General features: G+C 33.0%; 1 protein-coding gene across 1 annotated transcript in view; it reads left to right on the top strand.

The window, feature by feature from the left end:
• Positions 1–3,500: 3,500 nt before the first annotated feature.
• The window catches only part of LOC140448426 (methylosome subunit pICln-like), a 28,179-nt gene continuing 18,997 nt past the window's right edge, over positions 3,501–12,682 (top strand). Inside the window, exons 1-2 of the mRNA XM_072541512.1 lie at positions 3,501–3,762; positions 4,053–4,195. Of these exons, the coding sequence (XP_072397613.1) occupies positions 3,644–3,762; positions 4,053–4,195 (262 nt within the window). The 5' untranslated portion in view covers positions 3,501–3,643. The remainder of the gene's footprint in view (positions 3,763–4,052; positions 4,196–12,682) is intronic.

Raw genomic sequence — 12,682 nt, 5'->3', positions numbered from 1 at the left:
TATTTATTGTGTACAAGGTGTTAAATAAGAATAACGTACAAAAAAGTATATATTTTTATTAAAAAAAAAAAAAAAAAAAAAAACAATTATTTATACAAATGAATAAATCTTTAATGTGTTGATCCTTGAGATTCCATAAGAACGATGATGATGATGATGATTAGGAACATAGGTAAAATTTAGTTTATGTTGAGGTTTAACTGTTATATTTTTATAAAGATATTCTATAGCAAATCCGTAAAATAGTTTCGAAACACAATTCAGATTTCTGCCCTGAGCCTTCTAAAAATTGCAAGGCAAAGCAGACGTTGATAAAGATGTTAATAGAGACATGGGGAATCTAAAATTTTGCATTCCACGACATGTCTCCTCAACTAAGCAGAAATCATTAGCGAATTGGTTTCTTGTACTCATACAGAGTAGATCCGAATAAAATAAAAAAGACAGTCAAGATTTGATTTCACGTACAAAGCGTCTATGTATCTGTTTATACATATTTCGCCTTAATAAGGCTCATCAGAACAGCTATTCATAGGCGTTCTCAACGTGAAAAATAAATCTTTCCTGTCTTTAAAAATACAAGTTTTTATCAACCCTGTTATAAATCCTCTACCAGAATCTATTTTGATTAATCACGATTACAAATCCTATCGAATTTTCTTATCCCAAAACAACCAGCTGCTGCTGAAATACTTAAAGCTGATCCGCATCTAACTGCTGAAATTTTGCTCCCCATAATCCGAGAGGTGTGGGAAACAAACCACATTCCAGCGGGCTGGAAAAAAGGTAACATTATCAAGCTTCCAAAAAAAGGCAACCTCACACTGTGCAAAAATTGGAGAGGAATAACCTTGCTTACTGTCATAAATAAAATTTTCGCGTCCATCATACTGAAAAGAATAACAAACAAGGTTGAGTTTCGAGCTAATCAAGCAGGCTTTAGACCAGAATCCTCCTGCATAGACCACATTAATACTGTGAGGGTAATAATGGAACAATCGGTTGAATGGAACACACCCCTATACATGGTTTTTGTTGATTTTAAACGTGCCTTTGATAGCTTGTCACACGCTGCTTTATGGAAAGTTTTAGACCTAAGAAACATCCCGCAAAAAATAATTTCTATTATAAAGTCACTATATACTGATGCGAAATGCAGCGTGACACACAATGGGATAAACAGTGACGAATTCAACGTACTTACTGGAGTTATGCGTGCTTTCTTCGTTTCTTTTTAACATAGCTATAGACTATGTTCTCTCCAAACTAGACTTTGACACAAGAGGGATACAATGGACGTTAACCACACGCCTAAGCGATCTAGAATACGCGGACGATATCTGTCTATTAGGTCAAAGGTTCCAAGATCTGGCTTACCAATTGGAAACACTTTCCACTGAAGCCAATAAAATAGGTTTGAAAATCAATATTAGTAAAACCAAGTCCATGAGAATAAATGCAAGGAACAACACGCTATTTACTATCGACAATATGCAGATTGAAAATGTGGAAAACTTTACTTATCTTGGAAGTGTCATAACAGAAAACGGAGGTACAGAAGACGATATTCGTATGAGGATACGAAAAGCCCAACAAGCTTTCAGCAGCTCAACCCTGTTTGGAAATCTAGCGAGTATACTACAAGGACAAAGATCCGAATATTCCGATCAAATGTCATGTCTGTTCTACTCTACGGATGTGAAACCTGGAAAGTGACAAACACCCTCACAGACAAACTGCAGGTCTTTGTTAACAAATGTCTACGAAGAATTGTTCGTATATTCTGGCCTAACACCATCAGAAACGACGATCTGCTACACCTGACCGAACAAAAGAGGGTACAAAATGAAATTAAGTCCAGAAAGTGGGGTTGGATCGGTCACACACTCCGAAAAAATAGTTGCAGTATCGCAAAGACTGCCCTAGAGTGGAATCCCCAAGGGAAAAGAAAAAGAGGTCGCCCAGTACAAACTTGGAGAAGATCCATCATGGACGAGATAAGAGGCCAAGGAAAGTCTTGGAATGAGGTGAAGGCCTTAGCGCAAAATAGAACCCGATGGCGCATTTTCACTGAAGCTCTATGCTCCACTTAGGAGTTCAAGAACCTTATATATATAAAACAACCAGCTATGCTTTAAATGGTAATATTTGTAAAAATCTATTTCAACACCGTCTAGACACATTAATCAATTTCAACATCGTTAAACCAAAGAATGTAGATGCATATATGCATCTATATTCTTTGGTTAAACACTCCTTCACAAATAAACACCACAGAAAAACTTTGCTATATTATCTGCATCAATATAACTTTGAACTTACGTAATTTAACAAAAACTCTACTAATCGGGATTTAATTATTTCCCATTTTAGAAAAATCCTTAGTCGCTATAAAAATCATACCCAGATATACACTGATGGTTTAAAAACAACTGAAGGTGTGGAAGCATCTGTAGTAACTCCAGAGAACTTAAATTCAAGCTATCTAGTATTAGTACTATCTATACAGCCGAACTGTATGCTCTCTATTGCGCCATAGAACTAACCAATCTTACAATAAACTGCAAATATATTATCTCAACAGACACAGTGTCATACAAAGTATCCGACAAGTGTTTCCAAAAAACCCGCTTTAAAAAAAAATTAAAACTGTCCTTTATCAGGCTCATAATGAGATAAAGTTCATCTGGATTCCATCCCATATAGAAATAAAAGGCAACGAAATTGCTGACTGCTAAAGACGCGATTGTGAATGTTTCCGAAATTATAAACATATCGGTATCAACGGACATAAAAGCTTGTATAAAAAAATCAATATTAGATGCGTGGAAAAATAAATGGAGTGTGTCGAACTCAAAGTTAAAACAAGTGAAACTCCGCATAGAGATATGGAATGTGTTACCACAGTATATACAACAACTACCTACCTCGAGGAGCCAAGAAATAATAATAACGCGTCTCAGACTCGGTCATGCTAGGTTAACGCATAATTACTTAATTAAAAAGTGCGAATCTCCGCGGTGTGAAACTTTTAATAAACTTTAACAATAAAACACATACCATGTGAATGTCCCCTCTATAATAATCAACGAAGTAATAATAAGATACCAGCAACACTTCTAGAAGCCCTAGGTACAGAGTGTAATTTCAAAAATATTATAAATTTTTTGAAAGACCATAATAAGTACCACAACATTTAATAAACTCATGTAATCTATTAATTTGTCGCTAATGACCATTTGGTCGATACAATAATTATCTAAATAAAAAAAACATTTTAAACTAAAATTATACATAATTCCTTTAGTATAGCGCGAGTGCGAACCATAACATCTCTGCTACTCGCTAGCAGATATCAGAATATTCAATGGAAAAATGGAAAATTGTTCCTGAAAAGTTTAGTTTAGGATGGAAATTGGCTGGATGTTGAAAGACACGAGGTCACAGCATGTGTCTATGCTGTGACGAGGCCAGTGGCAACCAACAAAAAGAAAGAAGAAAGTGAAGTTTAGGTTAGCTCTGTTAGCTTGTCAACTTTTTCATTTCGGTAAAGTTTATACTGACTGTTAAAAGTTATTATCCTCGAGTTAGTTACATTTAATTGGGAATTTGAATTTATTCATCACTAGCTCAATACCTCAGTATGGTGATTTTTAATTCCTTTAAACACCCCGAGTCTCCTATTAGGTATCAACAAGAAGATGTTCAAGTCTACTTAGACAAGAAAGATTTGGGCCTGGGAACTTTATTTGTTAGCGAAAGGTAACTAATCTTAAACCATGAAATAACAGCTTTTAAGATACATCATTTTTGGATTTTGACATATTAGTAGAGATATGATATAGAGATACTTACCTATGATTATGTTGTATGTACATCTCTTAAGTTTCTAATTTCAATGTAAGGAAAGTATTCACTATTTATAATAACTATGTATACTATTTATGCTTATACACAGTCCTTTGTAATGGTGTTAATGATTGGTTACTGGATTTCCTAATAGCTCTGCTTCATACTGTGCACAACTAAAACCTTACCTATTGTTTTTGTAGTACTTTATGCTGGCAACAAGAAGAGGACAATGGATTTGCTATTGAATATTCAAGTATTTCCTTGCATGCTATATCTAAAGATTTAAATATCCATTCTACAGAATGTGTATACCTTGTGACAGATGGACATATTACTATGCCAGGTAAGTGTTTTATTATTACATATCTAAAAGATGATTTGAGGTAAAATAAAAAACTTATATTCCTGGAAACACAACAATCCAGATCTATATTTACACAGTAATTTTTACCAAGTTTTCAGGACAGCATTTAGTATTCTTGATGTTGAGTAAAAGTGTATTTTTTTATTTATCATATTGTCATATACTGTATTGAGTAACATTTTTATTTTAACTATGGTTTCTGGGGTCGTATTTTCGAATTCATTAAAATTTTTTCGTATACGAGTTAACTCAAAAGAAAAATTTCATATACGAATTTGAATCTGTATTTTTGAACATACTTCGAAATTTTATACATACACTAAAAGAATTTGCACCGGCAACACTGCAAATTCGAACAACCAAAACTTAAATAATAAAAAAAGAAGAATAATTGGCAGTTTTACTTAACCTAGTTTATGGTGAATTTGTTATCTAAAACAAGAAGTAAAAAAGGGCATGAAATATGGTGGTTCAGTGTCGGCTGAACAAAAAAAGCCATTCTATCAACTCCATTGTGAGGGGCCTTGTTAATCTGTACAATTTTTGAAATTATACATCCGAATAGTCCTCTAGATGGTTAAGAATGGGTTGGTAAACTTGCCTCTTCGTTCCACTAATATTATCCCCTCGGCAAGGGCATTAACTATTTCTTTTTATTAAAAAATTATTTAAACCACCCATTAAAAACAAAGTTCAATGTAAAAATATGGTAGGTATTAATGTAAATTTTATTGTATTGTTCAATCTAAAACAACGATTAAAAACTATAAGCTGAAATTTTATCTGACATACACGGGCCCAGTGACAACTGAAATGACAAAAATTACTTTGATCGTATACTAGCGTCGAAATTCGAATGGTTCATACCCATTCGTGTCGTCGTATACGAAAAAATTCGTATACGCACTATTTGAAAATATAAAAAACTGGATTTCGAGCGAATTTCTTCTAATTTCGTATGCGAAATATGCTCGAACGAATTCGAAAATACGACCCCAGAAGTGGTCTTTCTCAAGTTTCTCCATAGGATTTCTCTTTATTTGCCCTTCTTCCTTTTGTTGCTTTTCTTAATTTTCCAACAGTCCCAAAAGGGTATTTGTATGGTTAGATATAAAACTAGTTTATATCTATCCATTTGTTCATTTTCTCTTACTTTATATTAGCTAGTTGGTTTGTTATTATTTCATTTCATTTGTTACCTCTGATGCCTATATGACTTGGTATCCACCTTTGGTGTGGTATGGTAATAGTTTGAGAACCTTACAATATATTAGTTAATATTTAAAATGAAATAGCCAATCTTAGAGTTTTTATTGATTCTTAACTCTTCTTTTCAAGTAACATTAATCAACTTACATCTAATACCTTTAAGGTTCAGACTGTTCAGAGATTTGCAGAAGAATTTCAGCAAGTTCTTAAGAATTGCAGGTTTTAGATCAGGCTAGATTGTAGGGAACAATATGAATATGAGTTCATTAGGAGAAGTCTATCCTTACATTACAGATGTAACATTACAGATGATACGAAGTGGAGGCAAAGATTTTTCTCACTTTGCCCACATTTTCTTGGGCTGTTTTAATCCTGATAATCTTTGTCTGTAGATTGGGATTTTAAAATAGTTTCTAGCATAGCCTTTACTGATTATTTAACATTATGTCTTGTCTCACTGAGAAATTTCATTGTCTTAAAATTTGGGCCTAAAAATAAAGGTATTTTTATTCCTTGACTAAATCTGAATCTTCGGGTTTTTAAATCTAAATTTTAAGTTTTAGAACATTCTCTAATCATATATAAAAAATTAGTTAGAGTTTTTAGTGTAAAACCAGTCTGCTGATTTTATCTCTTTCAATTAGTATATTCTGAATTTCTGTCTTATAATAGTGCCCCACATTGTGAATTGTAATCTTTGCCACAAATAAGCCTACACTAGTGGCCAAAATTCTGGAAACTTTTCAAAAATTTTAGTTTTGTTATCAGCATTCCTCTTTTTCACAAGACTTATATATAAGTTTATCTATAATTTTATTACATCGTTTTATGCTTCTACTTAATATTTAACATCTATTTTAAGGGGAAAATCCTCTAAACATTTAAAAATAAAAAAATTATTAAAATGCTTTGTAAAAGGTATATATTTAAAAACCCAAACGGGCTATGTTAGACAAAACGTTTTCGGAATCCATATTCCATCATTAGTGTCCTAGAAAATATATAACCACTTAATTAAAAAGAACATGAAGTTTAAATTTTGACCAAGGTTAATGTAAAGTGTGGTTAATACTTACTAGGAGTACATGAATGTAGCCACTAAATATATGGGTAAAAACCCGTTAAAAAATAATTAGTTACATTTGGTTTACAGTATTTCTTATAAAATATTAAGATGTTAAAGTTACTGTTGGATTAGGTAACATGGCGACATATGACTCCACGTGAAGTTGCTAGTCCTGAGACGGTGTCTACGAGGACTTTATGGAAGCAACTGATTGAAATGACAATGTTGACAAGTTAGGACGGAAGTCGTAACAGAGCAGTCAATATAACTGTATGTGTCTACTTAAGACAAAAGCAAACATTATTTAAAATTGTTAAAGTAAAATAAATTAATATAACAGTATCAATCATCAATGTTGTTGTTTTAAAATTATGTATATGTCATAGGCAAGTATGAAATGCAGGCATTCTCGCAAAAGCCTAGTCATTTTCGTAATAACTTGGCAGTTTGTATAACGTTTTCATTTTTACGAAATGACTTCAACCTTTTAGGCATTTGCGAAACTACCGGAAACGGTAATTCTATTTTGAAACAGTGTTGCAATTTAGGCACAGATAATATAATATAAAAAAATGTTTTCCTTTCCTAAATGAATTATTAAAAGCTCTTCCAAAATCATATTCTTTTGGTGAATAAAAAGTCAGTGCAAATGTCCTTGATTCTAGAGAATATTTGGCACCTTTTAAAAACCATCGAAACAATGCTTTGGGTGATTTTCGTAAAGAGGCCTAAAACAATAAAAATGCAGAAATAATTATACAAAAATACAAGTATATAATAATAATTTAATTCATTTTCTCTTCCCTTTTTTATATTATATGATCTGTGCCTAACTTGCAACACTGTTTCAAAATAGAATTATTACCCATGATATCATGAAATTATCGTTTCCGGTAGTTTCGCAAATGCCTAAAAGGTTGAAGTCATTTCGTAAAAATGAAAACGTTATACAAACTGCCAAGTCATTACGAAAATGACTAGGCTTTTGCGAGAATACCTGCATTTCATACTTGCCTACGACATATATAAGATGAAATGTGGAGAGAAAATTATGTGGTTATAGTTAGGCAACCAACTATACATGTGTGCAGTAGTATTATGAAATAGAGATTTTAATATAAGGCCCTTTATGTTTCTTCAACATTTGGTACCTGGAAAATAGAAACTACACACATGTGGGAAGTTGAGTTCTTGAAATTTTATTGTTATTGGTGGAATATGAATGAATATATTTAAAATATGAAAGTGTTCTTGAGTAAATAAAATAAAACTTTTGTAGTATAATGTCCATGTAATATTTAACTTATAACTCAAATATAGAAGGCCCTGTATGTCAAAAAACAATATTTGGTACCTGGTAAATGTAAAACTTTTTAAGTTATAAGTTCATGAACATAAATATCTGATTGGGTGTTAACGGACTAAGTGGTGTGGAAGTTTTATTGTATTAACTATTATATGAAATGAACAAAAGTTGATGGTTGGGACATGGTTTTGTAGTATGTTAATAGTATAGTACTCAACTTATAACTTAAGAAAGGCCCTATCTGTCATAAAGCAACACTAGGTACATAAGTAATATAAAAGGATAAGTTATAGGTTGAATGAGTTGAAAACGTTTTGTCTAACATAGCCCGTTTGGGTTTTTAAATATATACCTTTTACAAAGGATTTTAATAAATTTTTTAATATATGGTATACAGCCAACTACAGGAACATAGATTCCTTGTGGAATTTAAAAATAAATAAAACAACAAAATTAGTATTTGGTAGGATAACCTTTGTTTTTTAGGACAGACTCAATTCTGCGAGGCATGGAGTTGACGAAACGAGCCAAATCTTCTGGTGTAATAACTCTAAACCAGTTTTGAATAATTGCTTCTATCAGTTCTCTCTTGTTGCTTGTGTTTTGGCGTGATACTAAGACTTTCCATAAATTACCTTGACCATAAATTTTCTATTGGATTTAGATCGGGACTATTTCCAGGCCAAGGCAGAACAGTAACATCATGGTTTCTCAACCATTCCATGGAAGTCTTAGCCGTATGAAAAGGCGCTCCATCCTGCTGGAAGATGCATTGTTGGGCATAGTCGGCAGCAGTTTGACTTGGAGTATCTCTTCCTGATATTTTTTTGCATCAATATTGGCCTCTATTACTGCTAAACGTCCAACTCCATTAGTGGTCATGCAAGCCCATACCATGACACTCACAGGATGCTTCATAGTGACTGTAGTACACTGGAGCAAAAGGTCTTCTCCCTGTCGGCGGCGAACAAACTTCACTCTGTCACTCCCAAAGATCGAGATTTTGGTTTCATCACTCCAAATTACTTTACTCCATTGTTCTTCTGTCCACCCTCTGTATGCCAAAGCCCAATCAATGCGTTTTTGCCTCTGTTTTTTGTTCAGGAACGGCTTCTTTCTAGGAATTCGTGCTCGCAATCCATTTTCACACAACTTTCTTCTGATAGTGCGGTCCGATATTTGTAATCCAGTTGATTTGACAATACCGTTAATATCTTTTGCGGATCTGCGACGATCTTCTAAAGAAAGTCGGCATATTCTACGCACATCGTAGTGACTAACTTTGGGTTTTCTGCCAGATCTTTTTGCTGATTTTGTCGTTCCACGTTTGCAAACTTTCATTACACCTGATTTTGTGGCGCCACCACCCAATTTGTTTGCTATTTCTTGATAAGTGTAACCTTCTTCTCGAAGGATAATTGCTTTGGCGCTCTTTCCTGGCGACCAGTCAACACGTTTTGGGTTTCTGGTTGCCATTTTCGTTGAATCGCTGCTGATGAAAATCCTCTCCGACAATTAAACAATATCACCTTAGTAACAACTACCTGATGTCACTAATAAACACTGGAAGCCGCACGAAACTGTACTAAAGGCCACCTAACCGCTACCAGTTGGGTTGTTGACTGACTAGCAAAACCCTGACGCAATACAGTATTGCCAATGTTGCCATTCACAAATCTCGGTTTTTTTGCGTTTCGCTTGAATCTGGTTCCATATTTTATTAAATAGTGATGTTAATGAAAAAAGAGTGAGAAATACATAAAATATTATGCAGGAATATAAAACAATAAAATAAAAATGTAATTGTAATGGTAAACTATATAAATCATGACCATGAGACGAGTCTTGCTAAAAAAACGATACTTTTTGTAAAGTTTCCAGAATTTTGGCCACTAGTGTAGGTCAAAGTACATCTTCTTAAAACTGATAGATTTCATGTGAAACAGGGTACTTGGAATGTTCATTTAAAAATGGAGTTAGTACAAATAGAATGATATATTTGGATGGTGAAATGATTGTTGGGCAGTTAAAAAGAAAGAGGAACAACGAATGCATGTGGCGGAAATGAGAATGCTTAGATGGATGAGTGAAGTGACAAAAAAGGAGGACAAAAGAGAAGGACAAAAAATAAGGGTTGAGTTTACCGAAAGTACAAGGTGAATATAGCCGCAAATGTCAACCAAGAATTAAAATATTTCGGTTTGGCAGTGTTGAAATGTTTTAGAATGCATTTGTTGTAAGCTTCAAATATAAAGAGAGAAAGCTTTTAAAAAGTTCATTTTGATTATACCATTTTATGAATTCCGCAATTTTTAATTTATATGAAACAATAACGAGTAAATATTTATCTTTTTCGAGATTAATTGCAAACATCTGTTGCAATCTGTCAACTGCTGATTTGTAGTTGCCAAAAAAAATGTCAATGATTATCTGCAATAATTAATCTCCAAAGAAACAAATATTTACTCATTATTCTTTTATATAAATCAAAAATTGCAGGATTCATCACATAATATAAACAAAATGTACTTTTCTAAAGCTTTATCTTTTTATATTTGAAGCATACAGTATCTACATTATAAAAACATGCCAACACTGCCAAACCGAAATTTTTTGTTCCATGTTTGACATTTGTGACTATAATCAGCTTGTATTTTCGGTAAACTCAACCGGAATAAGTATATTAGGGGAAGTCTAGGGGTGGCACCAATTGTTTCCAAGATGAGAGCACACGTTAAGATAGTGTGGTCATGTTCAATGTAGAGACGTTAATCACCTAATGCGAAGAATTGCTGATCTGCAGGTTCCCGGAAGTAGTAGGAGAGGAAGACCAAAAAAGACCTGGGAAGAGACGCTTAGGCACGACATGTCGGTAAAGGGTATTAATATTGATGTGACCAAAGATAGACATTTATGGAGAAATGTAATTAGGAAAGCCGACCCCCCATCGGGATAAAGGCAAAGAGAATGATGATGATAATAAAAGTACATATTCTTAAGATACATATTTTCATAAAAAAAAACGGAGTTGATAGAGTAAAAAACTATGTTGTGTGTATTCTTCTGTCCATAAATCTGTCCTAAAAAAACTTCAGAGCTTCTGAGAAGTAATTGTAACTTTTATTTTTTTGTGTCATATTCTCCTGGCAAAATCATCCTCGCTAAAGTTCTTATAGAAGATAATATGTTTTCACATAATGTTTACCAATGTCTGTACCCAAATTAATTAACTCTTGGAAAAACGTGATGAAATTTCCGTCTAAAAAGTTAGATACATTGAAAATAGTTGGAAATATGAAAAATATAAATAAAAATTATCTTTTGGATGAAAGATCTTTTACAATCAAATTTAATTGTTGTTTAATAATCACTTTCTTTCTTGAAGCTGGTAGCGAGTTAATTACAAATTTTTCCAATGAATGTTGACTGTCTCTTTTTCTGACTGAAATATATTTTATGCGCATTTATCTCGTAGTAGCAATATACGAAATAATCAAGCTGGAAAACGTGTATCAAGAAATGAACAAATATAACGTTGAAATTATAGGATTAAGTGAAACACGTTGGAAATACATCGGAAAAATCTGAGTAGTAGATCGACAGGTAATGATATACTCAGGAAATATAAATGAAAACGATAAACATGAAATAGGCGTTGCAATAATGATGTCAGAAAAAGGAAAACATCCTCTATTACAATGGGAGGCAACATCTGAAATAATTAAATGGGCGAGATTCAAGGCAAAATACTATGACATATTAGTAATTAACATTTACATCCCACAAATGAAAGTAATGAGGAAGAGAAGGAAAATTTCTTGAGCAACTCCAAGCAACATATGACAAATGTGAATAGTAAATACAAAAGAGAAATAAAATAGGGAGATATGAACGCCAATGAAATGAAATGCAATGAAAATAATACCTTTGTGACCTGTAAAAGATCCTTCATACATTTATAGTACCTTAGTACATTTGCGGTGAGAAATTAACTCCTTTAGTGAAAAGTGCAATTAATTCCAAAAATTCGCTATTTTCACCTCATCTGAATAACTTGTTTTTGTGGTAATTAGTAAACTAAACAAACTTTTAGACTTTTTACCAGTGGCGTATGGACTAAGGAATCAAAAAACAATTCCACTCCATGTTTTATATATATATAAAACACTGCTGAGGCCTCACTGTGAGGTCCTCACATACGGGGCGGAAACATGGACTCTAACGCAGAAGGATGAAAGACTTCTGGGAATATTTCAGCATAAGATACTTTATTAAGATTTTGCGTAAGATTTTACAAAAGTGTTTACAAAATTGTTAATGGTGTCTGTATTTCTTATTCTTCACGCTGTCGCTGTTTATCTGCTTTTGGACTTTTCCTACCTCTCTATTTTCAAGATTTGGCAGCAAATCAAAGAACTTGGATACCACTTCCAGATTTGAAAATAACAATTACGCAGAAAGCTTCAACGTCTAGCTCTTAAAATTTTAAAGGCCGTGTAAGGAAGTTTAATAGAAATTTATATTTAAAAAATAGCTGGATTTGTGGATGTGATTAACAAAATGCATTTTTCTGTTTCGTGTGTGTTTTGTTTGAGGGCGATTCTACATGGGCAAGACATGGTATCATTGATTTAGTGTATATTTAATAATACTTTTAGTTTCTCTGTGCTCGGAAAGTCAAATATAATGATTAAGTTAGGCCGATTGGGTTTTTAATTATATACCTTTTATTAAGGATTTTAACAAATTTTTTATTATTATAAAGTTTATAAGAACCTATGTTGAAATAAAGCAAGGATGGTATCAGTACTTTAGTAAGTTGCTAAATGAAGAACACCAGAGGAGAGACAGAAGATGTGGTATCCCAAATGAGAATGTAATACCG

The sequence above is a fragment of the Diabrotica undecimpunctata genome, chromosome 8 (genome assembly GCF_040954645.1).
Source record: "Diabrotica undecimpunctata isolate CICGRU chromosome 8, icDiaUnde3, whole genome shotgun sequence".
Lineage (NCBI taxonomy): Eukaryota > Metazoa > Arthropoda > Insecta > Coleoptera > Chrysomelidae > Diabrotica > Diabrotica undecimpunctata.
This window is presented reverse-complemented; position numbering and strand designations above follow the sequence as displayed.